Source organism: Enoplosus armatus, chromosome 10 (genome assembly GCF_043641665.1).
Source record: "Enoplosus armatus isolate fEnoArm2 chromosome 10, fEnoArm2.hap1, whole genome shotgun sequence".
Lineage (NCBI taxonomy): Eukaryota > Metazoa > Chordata > Actinopteri > Centrarchiformes > Enoplosidae > Enoplosus > Enoplosus armatus.
Window position 1 is genome coordinate 15362029 of NC_092189.1, and position 20042 is coordinate 15382070.

A 20042-nucleotide genomic window follows, 5' to 3' on the forward strand; every position below is an offset into this window, starting at 1 on the left:
CATGCACTTCTGTTTCTAAGGGGACAGATTTTCTTCACTTCATGACTTTTTTTTTTTGTCAATGTCATATTTCATTTGTCACAAGGACCCCCGGAGGGGAAGCGGATTCATTGAGCTTTCTTGAGCATGTGTGGTTGGCATTTTTGTAACATTCTAGACACTCGCATTACAAGTTTCCAGGTCGTTTCGTAGGTGTTTAAGCAATTCAAACAGGTTAGCTCATCATGTTGCATTCAGTTGCAGCCCTTGACTGTTTATTTAAAAACTGCATGAATGTACAGTGTTTCCACAGGACAAATTCTGCATCAGAAATGTGATAATCAAGATATTCAGATATATATAGTCCAAAGCTATCAGGGATGCAGCTGCATAATAGAATAGAAAACTATATATCGTTTATTATACAAGAGTATGCAAATAATGACAAAGATGTCATCCCTACTCTTCTTACTAAAATATATTCAAGTATCATTTTAACATATTAATTACATAGCCTTGCTTTATTTTGGATTTTTTTTTTTTTTTTTTTTTTTTTTTGTAATATTCCTTATTTATTGTTCACCCAAGCATTTAATTGTGGTGTTAGCCTTATAGATAGTTTTCCTGCCTTTACATCCGTCTGGAATTTTATTAAACTAAACTGATGTGTGAAGGCAGAAAAAAAATATTCTTGTTTTGGCCAAGGGAAAATATAATTTTTTTTTTTAATCACAAGAGAGGAAATATGACTTTAATAATGAGTCTGACTTGAGAATTCAGAGGTTTTGTGTTTGCAGCCTCTATGGCCTCCTAGCAGGTTCCTGCAGAGCTGATGGAGACGGACTGAGGAAATAAACAGAGATTTATTTGTGGGTGTAGAGTAGAGCTCAACTGTTTAAGTGCCTCCCCAAGGGGTCGATAAACTTAAGAGAGAGTTTAAGACCAGACTGGGACTAAATGCATGACTTTTATTGAAAGTGTCACTGGTGGTTTGTTGTGATAATTAATAAGAATGGCTCAAGCTTAATGGGTATATATAGGGTCTGGAAAACATGGGCTTTATGTGCTATTTAAGATACGGCCTCTTTACAAGGACCCACAGCGGTACATTTCCTCATGAGGTAGAGCGTGTGTGCACTGTCAACACTGTTATCTACTCTAGCTGCACTGCAGAGCAGCAGTGGATGCTATTGAAATGCAATAAGTGACTGCTTTACTGACTGACCTCTGTGTTAGACCCGGCATGGTAGGCCACATTTGGAGAAATTGCAATAATAATGAATGAATTAACCCAATTTATTAACCAAAAAGGGCCAGACCATGTGGTTCAGCCACCACACAGTGAGGCTAGTCATTATTTTTTTGCTTTTATTTAATCAAGTCTCTTGGTATTGATGGTTGTTTAAAGATTGCTGACCAGGTCCCAATATCCATCACAAATGATCCAAAATGTAATAATAATATAGGATCGTACAATCCCTGTTTGGAAGTGCTGTTTTTACATGCACCTCTTTACAGGACGGTCAGAGCACTGTGCAGGGTACAAGGCAGCACTGGGACATCTGCAGCAGAGTCCGTGTCTTGCTCATGGGCACTTCAGCAAGGGGGGAAATAAATGCTTGCTCGGGTGCTGGAGCTGATCTTTAGTTCGCTATTCCTATTGGGACGCTCAGCTAGCAGCCAGATTCTCTTCAGCATTACGGAGACTCTACTTCCTGTACAGATGTGTGACTCTGTCTCTTCATAGGTTCGCTGTGGAGATTAACATTATTGCTGTTCCTGTACTCCAAATTGTTTTCATTAAGTACCACATACTGTAGTGTTCAATTCCCAATAGCCTCAGTGAGCACTTACTGTTGGGAGGGGTTTAAACTCCGGTTTCATCTTGTTTATCTGAAATGACGTCTCCAGACCACTGTGTGTATTGTTTTTGAAAGGTTGTTCTATGCAATTATTGTTGTTGCAAGTATTGTAATGCTTTTTTTTGTTTTTTAGACACTCTGTTCTTTGTGTTTGGTATGGTCATTCTTTTATTAAAAATTTAATATAATAAGCTTTTACAGTTTTAGCTTTTGACATCAGTTTCACCGAGTGAGAAATGGAAAACCACACAGCAGAAACCGCGTGTTCCCTAAATTCATACTGGAAAACCCACCAAAGCAGGCTTTTCCATTCAGCATTCGGCACATGTGCGGTTCAGGAATTTGTAGGTTGTTCAGATTCTGTAGCGAGAAACCCTTTACAGGATGGAAGGTGTGACTAGAATAGACTACATCCTGTGAGAGATCGCTGCCTCTGCATCTGTACACACCTCCATAGAGATTCACACTTTCCATCAACTCCATGTGAAACGCACTGCTGGGTTTTGAAATGTCTCAGCTTCTAACTTTAAAATTGCACTGCACTGCATTTTGCTTTTGATGGGTTGGTGGGCAGACCCTTTTCATATTTACTACATAGTACTTTTAAAACCTTATTAGTCACCAGGCATGTTGAAGTTACTTGTAACTCACACCTGTAATTTACGGTGTATCTGGTGATTAAATAAAAAAACTAGGTCTAAACTGTACATATACATTTTAACAGGACAATTAGAATTAATTTTTCATTCCATTACCGAAGAACCCTGAATACTTTACTTTGGTCTAAACTTCATACAGAATGAAAATTAGTCTTGCTTGAGACTACAATCATTTCATCAAAGTTCTGTTATTTTGAGGTAGTGCCTATATTTTAAACCATGACGATGAAGAACAAAAATGAAAACTTTACTGTGATGGATTACACAGCTCCAAGTTTCAAGAGTTTTGATAAATGATTCATATGCCATATGGAAATGAATGGGAAACAATGGCTGCCTGGAAAGAAGGACAAAACACATTACTGAAATGGAAAGTCTGCAGCTTGCGAGAGTTAATTAAGATGTGGTCCTTTAAAATAATTCTATGTTGACACTGAATTGGCTCCCCGCAAAGATGAGCTTTCTTATATCATTGAAAACAACTTGCAGTTTGATGCATACGTTTCTTCACCATCAAAGTCATTACTGAGTCTAGTTGCCCTTTTTGAGTAATAATCAGTGGTCTCGTGGCTTAGCATCATGAGAAAATGCATCTTTGCTATGTGGTTTCTTGTGTCCTAGAAATCTAAAAAAAAGTCTAAAAATAGTGGTACAGACTGAGCCAGAACACAAAATGCAGTATGTTTTGCGCTTTGCAACAAAAGTTTGATTTCTGAGTAGCCCACGGAGGATCATTTTGGTTATGCCAGAAGAGAATTCAACAAACTTTGTTAATGGTGGTAATTAATCTGTTTTTAACTTGTATAAATTAATCTGGTCACCTGTTAGTAATTTAAAATACTTTCATGCAGAGATATGCGCCACACTGGGACATGCACACAGTATAGCAGAGAAACTCAAGACTGAAAACATCCAACATGTGGTGCTTCAGTCTGGATGTTTTAGTCTAATGTGTTTATCTCCTTTACTTCAAAGTAACTCCTGAAACAAGGCAAATACAAGAAAAACTGAGGAGAAGAGAAGAAATATTAAATATCAAAGTTTCATTTCACAGCCATACAACTCCATTTCCATCTATAAATACAGAACAACCATTCACAATACTGCCTCAGAAATAACATAAAATTGTATGTGATTTAATAAATTATAGTTTAGGAATGTGGTCTTTGTCTCTGAAATCCACGAAAAAGATCAGGAACCATCAGTTTGATTATTGTCTATTACAGTCTATTTAGAAGTGTTCTCAGTAGCTTCCATCCACTGAATGAGTTCCCACTCTTCAGCTTTAGGTCCGTGCATGTGCTCATATAGGAGTCCTACAGTTTGTACATCCCAAAGGTTGTGGCTCCTTCCTCGTAGTCCACCAGCGAAAGGTCTTGTACCCAGACACTGAGCTGGTTCCCTTTCTCCAGTGTGATCACATCTCCCTGTGTGACTGTGCACAGGCGGGGGACTGACGGAGACCCATTGCCGCCGTCCAGATTGCAGTAGGCCTTCATCACATCCTTCTCCTCTCTGGCCTTATTCTTCCTCAGCTTGATCGTGCTGGCCAGTGGGCGCTCAGAGTCGCCCTTGGAGAAGGTCACCCTGGAGTAGACGTAGTAGTCACCAGACTCCAAGATAGTCAACCAGCTGTTGTGGTAGTAGTTGATGTTTTTTAGAATTGAGTGGTTGATGGCCCACTGGAGATAACCCACTGGAGAGACAGAGGGAGAAGTGTGAGCAACATTACTGAGAATACTTTAACTCTTCTAAACAGATTTTTGGCTACTCATTGCATTTTTTTAAATCCAAAATATCTCATTTTCGTAATTTCTTACATTTAGATTTCTGTGCTGTGTGTGATCGCTGATCGACTACCATGCGTGCCAAGGTTTTATAGGAAGTGTCTTTCTTTTCTGATGAGAGAAAAGCCGCTGGAGAAGAGAACACACATCAGGTCAGAGACATTGTTGAGACTGGATTTTTGTAACTTAATGTATAAAATTACTTTCAGGAAGAAATAAATGTACTTTTTCCTTCAGCTGAGGGAAGTTTTTCCTGTAGGGATGAAAAAAGCAGAACATCAAGAAAAGGTAGTACAATATGTTGAATGTATATTTTCTCATGATACTTTTTATATATGTATAATATTTAGAATGAAACATCTTTCTTTGTGTTCCCAAAATGCTCGCCCTGTAACAAGACACTATGCTGTGAAAGTAACACCTCACCTAATTGTATTTCCTGTGTTTCAACTGTTTGACCTGACTTTCTTTTTTAGCAAAATGTGTGAACCATGAGAAGATTTAAACAGATCTATTACCATACCTTAATGAAAGTAAACCCATATATACATTTGTTTCATGTTTTAGGATGAAACTGAATTAAAAATAAAAGATCTGTTAAATAGTCCAAAATGTTTATAAAATGAAAGATTTTATTTTTAAATAACAATATGGCTTCTTTATCTAAACTCTACTTAGTTAAAATACTCATCTATAAGAGAAAATGTTTACCTGTTTGCCATAGTAGTACAGATAGATGAATCCTCCGACCGACAGAAATAAATGCAGCAACACTACACCAACCAAAAACCAGATGAGAGACTTTCTGTGTCCTTGTGATGGAAGTGGAGCCGGGATGAGGACCGAGTGAGACCTGCTGTGGCGTGGAGGCACCGGCGGTGTAGCCAGGCTGGTCTGGTAAGTGTTGATCATGTTGGAGAGAAGTGGTGAAACCTAGAGAGGCAGTGACATCCCATGCACTTCTAAACTGCAGCTCTCTCAAGTAACTGAGTTTTGCTGTCACTACTTCCTGGAACCTCATAACTCTTCAACATGCGTGTTCAGAGATGTGACCATTGGTGAGTACGTGCGTGTATGTGTACAAGTTACCTTTTTGCATTTCTTCCTTCCTTTCTGTCAGATACGTGTCCCTCAATGCCACACAATCCCATGTGACCTTTTGTTACTCAGTATTTCTGTGTCAATGTGGCAGTACTGGTAACAGAAAAATAAATTCCAATGAAGTTTAGTATGTAATGTAGTATGACACCATAAAGTAGGCACCATACCCAAAGGCGTGTTCATTGTTGTATTGAGTGTTCAATGGTATTTTCATACACTTATGCTACTTTACTCTTGAATGGGAGCACCGGTACTGTACAATTTCCCCCCGGGGATCAATAAAGTATTTCTGATTATGATTATGATTATGATGCTGTGGGAATTTCCTGGGACAAGGACCTGGTCAATACAAACAACCACAGTAGACACAATAGATTTAAAGAGTCACAGAGAAAGAGAAACAGGAAATAACACATTCACTACACATTTCTCTTAATAAACTTCAAAGTAATGGCTCAGTGACCACTCAAGGAAAGGTGGCTGTGTCACTATAGGGTGCAAAAATATATAGGGAGTTGTTTTTTCTACATGGTCATAATATTGGTTGCAGTTATCTGCAGTTATTTACTTCTCAGGGAATTCAGAAGGGGAACAATGACCAGACAATTCCAGATTACAGTGATATAACCAGCTGAAAGCTTGTTGAATTCAATTCAGTTCAATTCAACGATGAGGTCATAAATCTTTGATAACAACCGTAGTATATGTGAACTTGGTTGTGGTGGCACATTCGCCTGGAATGAGACCCACTAATGTTTTTCGTTGTACCCACACAGGTTGGGCTAATGCAAAACACTTTTTATGTGGCACCACACAGTAGGTCACAGAGTGCTGCATAAAGGCATAATGCAACATAGCAGATGCAACTATGCTGTTGTCATATGATGGTTTTGCTTGAATGAGGCTGCAGAAAAAGTTGTTGTTGGTTAGTTCTGCACAGTAGCGAGTCAGGGCCACTTTTGATCCCCCAAGAGCTGTTTCACTTGTAAACCTCAGAGCCTTAAAAACCATGTTCACATGAGACAGACAGACAGATTGATGAAATCACGTTTTCATTAACAATTCAGGTCAGTATAGCACCAAGGCATGACGTACGCAGTGGGTGGAAAACCACCCAAGGCAATGGATGTCTGACCCAGTGTTTGTGTTGTTCTTTATATGGTCAACTGTTATAATCTGCTCTACCTCTGTTTAAACAGACATGTCACTATTTGTTTATTGTTTACATGAAAATGTGTGGGTCTGGGTAAACTTTTAAACCTGGAGGTTTTGGTATGGTCTTTATACTGCATTGTTTTGTGCTTTAAACCTCCTAAATATGTGTAATATACTGTTCACTATGTATTATGTACAACAGTGTACACAGTAAAAATTTTATTTTACCACAGAATACATCCATGTATTTGTATAAAAACTGCATCCATGTTAAACAAACAAATCTTTATCTCTCTAAATAAATACATTTCCCCCCCCAAAAAAGAAAAAAAATCAATGCTGCCAAATGAATGACACACATGCAGTTGAGCAAAGTAAATTATTTTATGTACTTATATATTCAGTATATATACAGTTATGGCAATGCAACCGCTAAGACCACAGATGTTCATGTTTCATTTAGACGTTTCAGCAACAGCTCAGTTTCCCCTAGTGGTCAGAAATGTTCTCAAATGTATATATACAGAGTATTTATATGTACATAAATAAATACACTGAATATACTAAATATTGACAACAAATTCAGAGTCCCTTTATCGGTTTTCTGCTTTATTGTCATAACTTTTTCCTGTGGTGCCAAACAACAGGTGATCATTTTATCAAAAGTATGAAGTGGTGGTTTTGTAATTGTTGTATCAGTATCTCTGTATGTAGAATTAATGCTTTTCCTCTCCTTTAAGTAGCATATAACACAATATTATATTGTACTAAAATGATGTTATGTTAATAACTATGCTATTGAATTCAATACTCCTGTTTGATGTGGTTGCTGTTTGTTGTGGAAAAAGTAAAAGGTCAAAAAACATTCTGATACTTCCTGTTTCTGGTATAACTGAGTTTATCAGAGAACTGAAGACTGCTTTCACTTGGTCAAATCTGCAGCACACACAGAGCATTCATTCAAAACATGTACATTGACACTTGCATATGTGGAAGCTCAGCACATGACCAAATTAAATATGTCATAAAGCAGAGGCTGAGACTGAGTTTACATTCAAATGTTAAAGAGTTGACACAGACATTCATCTTCATGTGTAAAATCAATAGCACGGGTGTTGAGAGATAGAAGAAAAATTGGTCTTTTTCTTGCATTCTGGATGATAATTGAGAAAAGCTTTTATGGAGTGTAGTGGACAACGAGAGTGTGACGGTCATTGTGCCGACTGCAGAGGACAGCGCCTCTGGAGCTGCTGTGGATCTGAGGTTGTGAAGAGCTCAAGGAGGCTTGTCTGTGGACGGGGAAGAAACCAGAGAACTGTGTCCTTGTTCGAGTTGGGTGCGCCTCTCCTTGAACAGACTGGGGTTCCCCGCTGCACTTCATGAAGGCCACAAAGCATCTATAGAACTGTGTAAAAGTACAAAAGACTACGATAAAGTAAACATGAATTTGGTTGTTTTCAGGTCGAAAGATACCCAGCCATACTTCAAATTTAATGGAACCCAGCCCTTGGCTCCCACCTGGTTGTTGAAGAACACGTAGATGATGGGGTTGATGACAGTGCTGAACTTGGCCAGGACGGAGGGCACCACACTAGCCATGGGAGTGACCAGTCCCGACCTACCGAAGGTGGCCATCAGCGCCATGATGCCGTAAGGCATCCAGCACAGCATGTAGCAGGACACCATGGACAACACCATCACCAGAATGTGCTGCTCTCTGCGCTGAGCTGCCAGCAGATTGATCTTACCCACCTGGAGACATGGAAGAGGAGGAGAGGAAGATGTGCAGGGGTTAAACCTGGATCATGTTTGTGTCATTTGCAACACAGACTCTCTGAGGGTCTAAGGGAGGTTGAGCCAGGTATAGAAAAGGTAGCTACGGTAGGTTTTTCATGCCTGTCCCACATGCATTTCTGTTTTTATTTTGATTTCCTGTGCCATGTTTTGTTGCATCCATTACCTCCGTTTCTTCTGTGAATGGTTACTTAAACCCACTATGTGTAATTGAACATTTATTTCTTTGGTGCCATCCAGTGGTAGAATCAAAAAGACACAGAGAAACTCAGTAATGCATACTGATACGCTCCTCCCTCACCCCTCATGGATCACACCTGGGGTAATCTCTGTTAATAGATATGTGCATTACAGATTTTGGTATCGGAAGTGTTCTGGTTTCCATTTGGAGTCTGCTTGTAGTCCGAGTAGTATTGACCAGTCACACTCTAGAGGGCTTTGGTTGCATGCAGTTTAACAATCCATGTGGAGAGCAAAAGAGGCAGAATGCATTGGCCGAAATGCAAACTCGGAACTCATCAGCTATCGTCTGACACCGATTCAGCTTTTTATCAATCTCAGAACCCTAAAACAGCTTTTTATTAGCTTTTTCAAAATTATCTGCATTCAAATCGGCATCAGACAATAGCCGATGGATCCCACATTTCCCGTAATGCAACTCAATAGTGTCTTTTATTAGACCTTCCCTATGTTTGTTATGTGCTGCATTTTTCTTTTCTGCATTTTTCTATTGGATAATGACAGTAAAGACAGGGGATGACATGCAGCAAAGGAACCCACGCCGCTGCGGTAAGGATTCAGCTTTGGTGCATGGTACATGCTCTACCAGGTGAGGTACCAGAGCACCCCATGTGCAGCGTTTTTCAAACAAAATGCTGCTAGTTTGTAACACTGGCTTTCTATTATAAATGTGACTCCCAGTTTAAGTCAAAAAAAGCCACAGAAGACTGCCCATGACAAGTAAACTAAACTGAAAAATCAGCAGATCTATGAGGCCTCTGTCTCTGTCAAGTTCTTTGATAGAACGTCATAATTCTGTATTTGTATTTAAAAGCAAATATGTGTAAACATATATAAATATATTTTCTGCTTTTTATCAATTGTTCGCCCACTGTTTTGGAAACACAATAATGTTGTTCAATAATCATAATCTATGTATCGAGGTTACAAGGGGATGTAAATTGAACCAAAAAACAAGTAGCTACAATACTGTGTAGACTTGCAGCATAACTTGTGAATGACCTCTGGATCTATAAAATCAGCAGACATTTAAGACACATGTAAGACTCAGTAATGGTCACGTTACAGTAACCATAGAATACTTTATTAAAAAACACTACATGATTACAGTTCGGTCGGCACCTTTGTGGTCACTATACATGCTCCGGCGTGTTTCAGTACATCCAACCTGCTGGTTTCTCCTGATGTACTGAGGTGGTGGAACTGCAGACTAAAATTAGCTCAGATACATCACAAGCCAAGTGGTCACAACAGCAGTTTGTGGTGCTTGTCACTTCCTCAGTATTGATTTCATACCCCTGTTTTCACAGTGTTGTGTAATTACCACTGTGATGCTCATCATGGTTTCTTCATGAATAAATGAGCATGTCTACCTGCTGAAGGAGGCCATCCAGAAGAGAAGAAGAGCCTCGTCCTCTCTGTCAAATTACTGCACATCTCTTACACACACTCAATTACACTTCAACTTGTATGGTATTCAGTCATAACCTTTGTTACTCTGTCTCCTCGATCCCCTGTATTGTAATAACTATTCTGACAACGTTCAATCAGCAGTGATTTCTGCATGGCTGAACTGAATATTAACCGCAGAAAAAAGTCTGAGACGCATCACAGCTAGATCACAAGCCTTATCTCAACAGAGAGACTAACATACGACAGACAAACACTACTACTACGCTTAATATATGTTTTGTTTTGGAATAAAAATGTGTCATTTTGTTAGGAAACGAGTCCATTGTCAATTCAACAAGACACATTTATGGAACAGTAAATCTCAAACATGTGTGTGAGTTCGTGGAAGAAGCTTTACAGACAGCACCATGAATAGAATCTAAATGCGATGCTGCCATGCGGAGAAAAAAAACAAGATCCAAGCTTGAGCAACACTGATGCTGTTGATAGAAATGTCATCTCTCCTTCTGACGTGTCAGTTTAAGCCACCCTGTAGAAGCCCGCAGAAGGATCCACAGACTGATTGCTCAGTTTCTAAGAAAAGCCTGAGGCGGGGCTCTCAGTTGGAGGGTGACTGGTGCGCCGGCTGAGCCCCGATTCACCGGTACAGTAATCAAGTCTGCAAAGCCTTTTTCTGCTCTGACTCCCTCGGGTGCACAGAGTTTAAAAAAAAAAAAAAGAAAAGAAAAAAAGAAAGAAATGGAGGTACTTATATAATAGCAGGTATCCCATAGTAACGGGTTGCTTCCACAATCTAAAAATACATTCGAGGTGATTCATTGATAGGAGTTGTAGCTACAAAGTGCATGAAGGTACCCAACACCAATTGGGGCCCTTAATTATCAATTATTTGTGTGAGTGGTAGGTTTACGTAAGCCTCACCAAACTGGGGATGAGTCACTGGAAACTGAGAGGGGGTCACTGCCCTTGAGAGCGCAGCCAGCAAAGAATGCACCCCATGCACTCCCCATGCATTCCTTCTCCTGCTGGATTGATTGTAAGATTGTAAACACAGAGCTGTGGCTTCTAGGATTATCTGGCTTGATGCTCCTTGAAATTACCCGATTACCTACATGATTGAGTGTTGACAGCCATCACTCAACCTCTGAGCCACGATCTTATGTCCTAAGAACTCCGTGACAGCTCAAGAGCCACAATGGAGCCCACTTTAGCAGAGCTATTAAGGCTTCGCAGCTGAGCAGATGGACATGGTGAAAGGCAGCACATTATCCTGAGAAAATTACAGCTCTGTGCATGCATACTGATACCTTTGTAAATGTTTGTATAGTTTACTGTCAGGGAATTGTTCCTGGAGGTAAGTGATGATACAATGTGTCCAGACATATCAAATACGGCGAGAATGCTACATTCACACCTTCTTCGGTGCGATAATTGTGCTGCAGAAAAAAGATGAACAAGTGAATCACTGATGGCTAAAAAAAGGGGGAAACATGAATTCTAATGGAAACGCCTCTGTCAAGCAGAGAGTAAAGCATCTCTTTGCTGTGAGATATTAGCCAAAGGATGACAGACGTAATTAAAAACACATTTCCTAATTGTAGGCAAAGGTACACTGTTTGCATATGAATAACACTGGTATCTAAATTTAGATCTAAGTCGCTCTGAGCTGCCATCAGTTATTCAGCGACTTTCTCCGGTGGGTTGTTTTATAGAAAGGTGTTTCCATTCCCACTTACACATGAATGAGAAATAACGTATATATGAATGCGCAAACACAAAATAAAAACCCACAGAAGCAATGGCCCTTGACCTAAAATTTGCATTACATGTGTTTTCTGTTATGTTATACATGTTTTCATCTTGTGTTGAATGAGTTTTCATTTCCCTGTCTTTATTTGCATTTGTGTCCTCTATGAAACACACTGTGGAGAGAAACACATTAAACGCATCCTTTTAATAAACACGTATTTTGTATAAAATCAGCAAAAGTAGTTCATAGTTTCTTGTTTTGTCAGTGAATATGTGAATCTAAATACTTGCTTTGTGAACAGCATACTGTATCTGGTGTTTGTTAGTCCTATGTCAGACACATTGGACTCACAACATGTCCTTGTTAAGAGTGTAACAGATGAGCATGAACTCACCCTCCTGATTACAACCAGGATTCGGCCATAAGAGTAGACCATGAGTAGAAAGGGCAGCAGCAGACAGAAGATGAAGAGACACAACACATATGAGACGCTGGTGGGTGAGCGGAGGTGCCACTGGACGGAGCACGAGGTACCGGGTCCCTCGAGGCCGTAGCTGCTCCAACCCAGGAAGGGCGGCAAGGTCCAGAGGAGAGAGTAGAGCCAGGAGCCTCCGATGCAGAGCCAGGTCTTCCTGAAGTCTGAGATGTCGACCTCCGAGGAGCGCAGCACGGTGGTGTAGCGCTCATAGGAGAGAACAGACAGGGACACCAGGGACACAATCCCTTAAAGAGCAAGAGAGGAGAAAAGTAGATCAGTTATCAGTAATTCTAGTAGATCACCCCAAAAAAAACTCACTGCTTGTTAATGCTGACCACCAGCACATCTTTTTTATGTGAAACCAATTCTAACTAAATGATTACTGGAGCTCTTATTTTCATTAGAATATAATAGAAACTAATTAAGTGAAGAAATCATTAAAATTTGAAATAAAAATGTGAAAGTAGAGGTTTTCCGTCAAAAGCGGTGTTTAATATTTTCAACACAATTTGTAATGTCATTCCTAATGTAAACATTCATGTGTGCTTTTTTGTTTGCTATAGGGGGACATCTTTTATTTCATTCTATGTCACAATCATGATACTAGATCCTTGTGACAATCTGCTGTGTATGTGAGCATCATACAATGTTATCTACGCATGTGCCTCCTGTCTGCTGTCAGAGAGGGAGGTATTATTAAGTACTGTATAAATCAGCAGAGTAATTATAGTGTAGATATTACTAACCTTACTGAAGAGCCACTCTGCGACTAACTGCAGTTCACTTGAATGAAGGTGTGAAACAGTTTCTTTCTTCTTTTATTGAGGCAGAAAACTTGAAGGCCAAGATTCATTCAACTCTGCTGATGTTTAAGTGCTGCAATGTATTTTCTTTTTCATCCATATAAAGCAACATGGCTGTAAGGATGGCAATGTCGGTCTGTCCATTGCTTTGGTCTACACTGACATATCTGAACAACATTTGATGGATGACATTTTGTACAGACATTCATGGTTCCTACACACTTTCCCTGTTGCGCCACCTTGAGGTTTTATTTTGTGGTTTTGAGAGAAAAGTCTCAACAACTGCAGGATTGTTTGCCATGAAATTTGGTTCAGACATTCTTGCCCTTCTGAGGATGAACTGCAATGAACTGGTGATTCCCTGACTTTTCATATAGCGCCATCATCCGATCAAAATTTCAGTTAATCCAATGCTTTAATTTATAGCTAAATACCTCAAAAACTAGTGACATTCGTCAGTCTTGACTTTTAACTTTCTGAAAGTATCGTAAAACGTCCCACATTCAACACAAGAGGGTGGAAAACAAGAGTAAACAGACAAAAAGTTCTATATTTGCTCTCATCGCACTCACCAAAGAGGGAATTGGCGAACCCGTACCACTTGCAGCCGTGCTCTCCAATGAGCCATCTCCCGTGCACACTCGCAGCGAAACTGAACGGCGTCCCGAAAACGCACACGAGGATGTCGCTCAGACTGATGTTCAACAGGATGAGGTTGATGGGCGTCCAGAGGGTGCGAAACTTTGCGAAGATGAGAAGAGCGAGGAAGTTGCTGAGGATCCCCGCCACTAAAATGAAACCGAGGCATACTGCCACCACCGTGTGGCCGGTCCGGCTCAGCCCGCCGGGGCTGTGGGGCGCCGGGGAGCCCCGCAGGTTGGCGTCGGTGCTGAGGCTGGAGCCGGAGAGAGAGCTGTCTGTGGTGCTGAAATTGCAACCGCGTATGTGGACGACCATAGCAGAGAGAGGAGAGCAGAGGGCTGGAGAGGAGCTGGACACACACAGAGAACAGCAGCTCTGCACGCTGTGAGGGCCGATATCACACCGTTAATAGAGTGTGGAGAGAGTTGAGTGTGCCCTGTGCACTTCTTTATACCTGCACCTCTGTAATGTATGTAAATACCACCACCACCCCCCTCTCTCTGCCACGTACTAACACTCACTGTTTTTCTTTCTTTTCTTTTTCTTCTTTCTTAGAACCTCTCCAGTTATTATAATGAGTCCTTTTGATCACAATGGCCTGTGTAAAAACAGCAAATCCGCCAAATTTATTGCTTTCCAGCTGCAAATGCAATGCCTTTCAAGGCGTTGTGCTGAGCTTATTTTGAGACGTGAATCAAATTCCCATAGTTACACTGACTTCCATTGGCTTTCAGGATTTTCAGTGCAGATGTAGGCCAGATTAAGCGATTGTCCAAAATGAAGTTCTAATTTTACAGTCACACTTGAGAGAATTACTCAGGGCGTCCCGCTCCAGAAATACAAAGTTTGTTTGCATGGTTTTGCTAAGCTGTGCGTTTCATATTCATTACTGCTCTCTGTGCCAGACTGCTGCTGTCTATTGCTGCATACAGCTGCTTCAATTGAGCACAAAGTAAGTCACCAACAAAGAAAGTTTCACACCTGTTCAGCATTTTCTTTTCTGCACAGACTCCCATACAATAAACCTGCATTTTTGTGTGTTTTATGCTATTTGAATTACACAGGCAGCCACTGGCTCCCATTCATTTCTGCATTGTGCGAACTTATAAAGACTTGAAACACACTTGAGATAAGTAATTCCTGTTGAAAATCTAAGTCTAACTTGTCAACGTTCCGTTATTGTTGCATGTTAATGCAGTGAAGACGTCTGCACTTCCAGCTGCATTGCCATGAAATGATAACATCACATCACAAAAAGATGTATCCAATGGATGCCTGTATATACAGAGAAAAATCCTGAGAAATATTAAACACTATGATATGCTTTGGGAAGGGCTTAGCACAGATGTAAAGTCTGTATAAGTTGTAGTAAATTGTCTTAAATGTGCAAAAACACCAGTTTGGTCCTTTAATATCAAATGAAAAGTCTTTTGGGGGGGAATTTCCTTCTCTGTTGTCCCTGCTTTAATATTTTTTTCATCAAAATAGAAAACAAAATAGACCCAGATGAAAGGACACAAGCAGTGATAACATCTTAAATAAAATCTTTCTTATTTTTATCTGACACTGGCACACCTTGTTCCCGTGTACACATTAGATCTCTCTGTGCGTTTTCATAATGCTGAGGAGAGAGACGCCGTTGGTAAATCTAAACTACAATGGATACACGATACACGCCATCTCTGGGGAGATCTCTGTAAATCTCAATTGCTATGGTCACTGGTGTCAGCTGGAACCCACACGCTGCAACCATGAACACCTAATGCCCCCTCTTTCAGTCAGCATCATTGGCTTTTTGAAAGCTCGATGGGAAGTCATCACTGCAGACACAATCCCCTCTTCTCTCCCCCGTAGTGGCCTCAGATCAGCCTGATTATGCCTGACACAAGGGAGGACGAGGGATTATGGTTTCAAGTCTGCATGGCTGCTGAATCCCTGACTGCCTCCTGGAGAAATGCAGATTGCCCCTCCTCCACACCTGCTGCCAATCTTCTTTCTATAAAGATATCAGAAAGATTCTTAAATCGTTAACGAGAAGCCCCCTCCAATCCATATCTGCTACAGCTTCTTTCTGCCTTTTTTTCCACCACTGACTCCATGTGAGCCCTTTCAGGCAAAGAGAAATGACGTGTTCTCCTAATAGGCATCTGCCGTTATACTGATATTGAGTTGGAAGACTGCAGGGCTGTGTTTCCGATTCACCGTCTGTGCTGTATTTTTACTCCTTCTTATTCATTGTTACATCTGTATCAGCGAGCCGACAACAGGAAACTGTTAAAAACATTTTGTATCTGGAGTTTTTTGTTGTTTGCTTTATTAGTTGTGTGTTTTTCTCATTCCTGTGTAAAACAACTCAAGATAACATCAATTTCCTTTTACATGAATTCCCTGTAGCTACAACGAAGTATTAAATTACCACTACGTATTCCCACATGACGGTGCCCCTCAGGTCAGATTGTTCCCACAGCATCATAATTGTTTTTCTGGATTGCATTTCTGCCATGACTGTCTGGCGCAAAGCTAAAGGAGCTGCATTTTTTCAAATAAAACCAGAGGAGGATCACAGAGACTGTTTGTCCGAGAGAGAGAGTGGCGAGAAGACGGAGAAGACAGCCAGGCACCTCACAAACAAGCAGCTTCACCAAAGGAAGCACATTTGATCCATTAGAGGGCTCATCAATCACTGTTTTATGTTCTCAAAGGTGTGAAGGTTGTGATGACCTCCTGTTTAGTTGTTCCAGCGCATTCGTTGCGTTTTGCTCCTGTCAGATGTAATCCAAAACTTTCTTTTTAAAAAAAATGTTTCAATAATATATATGCAGTGCCCTTGACATGTCTGATGCTGATGTAACTCAGATCTGTTTCCAATAACCCTGAGAGTCATACAGGAATTTTGGAGAAAGCGACGAGGAATGAAGTTCACTTAAACCAGCATGACCCACCATTTACCTTTCTCATAGATTTCAACATTACTATTTGGAAATTATAGCTTGTGCATCCAATGGGAATTGTTTGTCAGCCCATATTATAATGTAAAGAACACAAAAATGCTGGAAATTTTTTTTTACTGTATCTGCTCTGAAAACAACTGAAGGGTATCCCTCTACATTTCCAACAGAATACGTTACATCTGATCAGATAAGAAGATATAGGCAGGTTTCAAGTCCTTTGCATATGAGAAAGTAAATTAAAGACCAATACCAATTTCTATATTATTCTGCTAACCTGTAACCTTTAACAGTCAGTACAATGTGATCATTCCCTTTTATTTTATTTTGAAGTAGAAATCCAGTGTGATTCTTTTCTGCCTCTTAAGCTATTTTGTGCAAAGAACAGAATGAATATTTTTCAACAGGCTGGACATACAGAGCAAATCAACAGAATGATATGGGCTGATACTGAAGGAAAGGTTAGAGAGTGGAGGGATAAATTAATAATTAAACTAAATCATTTCAGACAAATACCAATAGAATACCTAAAAATATGCTACAGCTACTGAGTGAGATTATATCACTGGATTGTTTTGTCAAGCGTATATTGTCTGAGTTGGCTCTGAAATGCCTCCGAATAACGTTGGTGAGATTCAGCAGGAAAAAAAGTCCAGTTGCCAGGACAGTTAATTATAGTGTCTTAATGACTTCAGTATGTTAAATACCATCTTCAGTACATTCCCAGTGCCATCAAATGACAAATTACCATATGAATAGTGACATAACTGAAACTCTGGGGTAGTTTGTATTATCATGTACATGCTGCCTATTGTTCCACAGTCACATTATATCAGATGGCTTCTGAATAATAGAGACATTAACAGGCTACAAAACATTTCTAGTCAAGCTCAATGTAACACCACTAAATTGTAATTATACTCTGAACTTGTATACTGCCCCCAAAGCATGTGTTCAAGGGAACTACATATGAAAGAGCAAGCAGCAGGTCAGCATGTAAACTAAAACGGCAGGTGTGTAGCAAATATTAGATTCCTTATGTTTGTTTATGTTATGTTTGTTATATGTATCACAGTGGTGTGCACAACATCAAAGTGTAGGTTTTAGGGACAGTGACAATTAGCTAAATGCAAACATCAGCATGCTAACATGCTCACAATGACAATGCTAAAATGCTAATGTTTAGCAGGTATAATGTTAACCGTGTTCAGTACAGTTGAGGCTGATCATTATTTATTTATACAATCATTATTTTTGCGGGTATTTGTTCTTACACCAAAGTATTGGACAAACTGAACATTTGAAATGATGGGATCACCGAACTTATGTGAGTGGACACGGATGCGTGCACCAAATTTCGTGCCAACTCATCCAATAGCTGTTCACTCCAAACCAAAAATCTTCACCTCATGGTGGCCCTTAAGGAAAAGTCAAGTCAGCCACGTCAGTAAAATTTCTGTACAAAACTTCACTTCAATCCATCTAGTAGTTGTTGAGATATTTCAGTCTGGACCAAAATGGTGGACCGACTGACAAAGAGCATAGAGGTAATGGGTGGAAAGCCAATGAGGGATGGAGACCTGCATAGACATGGATGGACAACAGTTGACTGGGAATATATACTGGAACAGGTAGCTGATCACAGGAACAATGAAGTGAGGATATCCAGTTGTTGGGTTTTTGAAACAAACTGACATGCACAAATACACAGAGACTCGAGAGACTGACTCCTCTGCTCCCATAAAGTAGTCTCTCCACCCCTCCTGGGTGAGTCTAACTACCAAGACCTGTGTTACTGGGGCTGTGATACACACAACAGGAAGTAAGGCGCATGGATGCACGTTCTGGTTCTGACACTGCTGTGAGAGCATTCATACCCACATCAGAAGCATCAATCTCAACTGCACGGTTACAGACAAGATCAGCATGTATTGGTTGAACCAGCACTTCAGGTCAGCGATAGCCTGGTCAGCCTTTTATCTGGCATACTGGGAACTGATACTGATGTGGACAGCAGGCAATATATAGTTGTTGCTGAATGTCCTGCAATCAAAGAACCTTGGCGTTACTTTTGGGCAGAAGGAGTGGACCAGATGGTTAGGGTTAGTGTTTAGGGTTAGTGTTTTGGGTCCATCTTGATGCTAACTGCAGAGACAATAAAACCCCAAAACCTTTGCAATGTCTCTGCAAACACAAACTTGTCAATCATATCCCTGAGGATGTTATAGACATGCGCCTCAAAGCCTGTAAGACTAAAAGACATAAAGATACCTGAAGTGATCATTGGGCTTGTTAAAAACGCATCGTCTTTGCTTATGTGCACCAGGTGGTAGATGATTAACTGAGTTGATGAGCAGATGTTGTGCAGATCCAGCTTGGGAGAAGATGTCTATATATAGACTGTGTAGGCATTATGTACACATATGCTTTTGTGTTATGTGTTCCTCAGTGATGACAGTTGGGGTATTTCCCTGCTCTGGCATTGTTCCATTTTTAACACAGACTGATTATGAGAAGTTGGGCCCCAGAGCACAGACACGTAAAAAACACATATTCCAGCAATACCTGCACTTTGCTTAGGGTCCATGAGCACTCCTAATATTAGCACAACACCATCAATAATCCACCCTCATCATGTGGATATGGCTACTCCTCCATCTGTGGTCATAAATGGTGTCAGCACTGAAATGTGGATACTGTCACCACGAGTTCCTGACTGAATATGAAAGAACCAGTTGGTGAACTGACACAACACATATCAGACTCAACCACTTGACATGTGTTCAGATGAATGATCTCACTGTAATTTCAGGTAGAAATTGAGGCAGCAGAAATAGTCATATTCTTACTGTCCAAATGGTCCAAGGTGAAAGCTTCGTATTTTATTGACCCGTGTTCTCAGTCTTTCAGTCACTGCGAACAGTGTGGGGACCTCACACGCGATGCATCTCAATTTCCCTTTTTAAGCAAATACATTTGAAAAAAAACAGTTTGGCTCTAGATTCGTCCACCACTTTGGTCCAGACTGAAATATCTTAACAACTTTTGAATGTCCATTCAGGATAAATAACTTTAGGGGTCCCCATAACCTTTCCTCTCGCACCTTCAACATGTCAACATTTCAATTTGTACAACACTTTAATGACCAAATACCTAATAACATTCCCATCAGTCTCGGATGTACTTTAGTGCTAATTATCACATTTGCATGCTAACTCACAACTAAGATGGTGAACATGGTTAACATGCCTGCTAAACATCAGTATGTTAGCATTGTTATTGTGTGTATGTTAGCATGCCAATGTTAGCATTTAGCTCAAAGCTCCGCTGTAAGTATACAGCCTCACAGAGCTGCTAGCATGACTGTAGACTCTTCTGTCTTTTTCTACAAAACATCCTGATAAAAAGATACGATTATGTTAAAATGACCA

General features: G+C 40.2%; 2 protein-coding genes across 2 annotated transcripts; both read right to left on the reverse strand.

Annotated features, from left to right (window-relative positions):
- Positions 1–3523: 3523 nt before the first annotated feature.
- cd40lg (CD40 ligand) lies at positions 3524–5233 on the reverse strand. Its single transcript, XM_070913572.1, has 4 exons — positions 4999–5233; positions 4513–4540; positions 4321–4416; positions 3524–4196 (listed from the first exon to the last, which is right to left on the reverse strand). Exons 1-4 carry the CDS (start codon positions 5197–5199, stop codon positions 3817–3819), a joined length of 705 nt encoding a protein of 234 aa, XP_070769673.1. The 5' UTR covers positions 5200–5233; the 3' UTR covers positions 3524–3816.
- Positions 5234–7720: 2487 nt separating this feature from the next.
- On the reverse strand, positions 7721–13978 carry tmtops3a (teleost multiple tissue opsin 3a). Its single transcript, XM_070913238.1, has 4 exons — positions 13594–13978; positions 12135–12463; positions 8062–8295; positions 7721–7948 (listed from the first exon to the last, which is right to left on the reverse strand). The coding sequence occupies exons 1-4, from the start codon at positions 13976–13978 to the stop codon at positions 7721–7723; spliced, it is 1176 nt and encodes a 391-aa protein (XP_070769339.1).
- Between the last annotated feature and the right edge of the window lie 6064 nt (positions 13979–20042).

Bases quoted from the DNA above. Each gene is read 5' to 3' on its own strand.
- cd40lg (XM_070913572.1), bottom strand. From the start codon at position 5,199: ATGATCAACACTTACCAGACCAGCCTGGCTACACCGCCGGTGCCTCCA. The intron at 4,541-4,998 runs GTAAACATTTTC...TCATCCCTACAG, and splicing joins TGTACTACTATGGCAAACAG to GAAAAACTTCCCTCAGCTGA. The intron at 4,417-4,512 runs GTACATTTATTT...TCTCTTCTCCAG, and splicing joins TCCCTCAGCTGAAGGAAAAA to CGGCTTTTCTCTCATCAGAA.
- tmtops3a (XM_070913238.1), bottom strand. From the start codon at position 13,978: ATGGTCGTCCACATACGCGGTTGCAATTTCAGCACCACAGACAGCTCT. The intron at 12,464-13,593 runs GTGAGTGCGATG...TTGCTCTTTAAG, and splicing joins GTTCGCCAATTCCCTCTTTG to GGATTGTGTCCCTGGTGTCC. The intron at 7,949-8,061 runs GTGGGAGCCAAG...ACTTTTACACAG, and splicing joins ACGTGTTCTTCAACAACCAG to TTCTATAGATGCTTTGTGGC.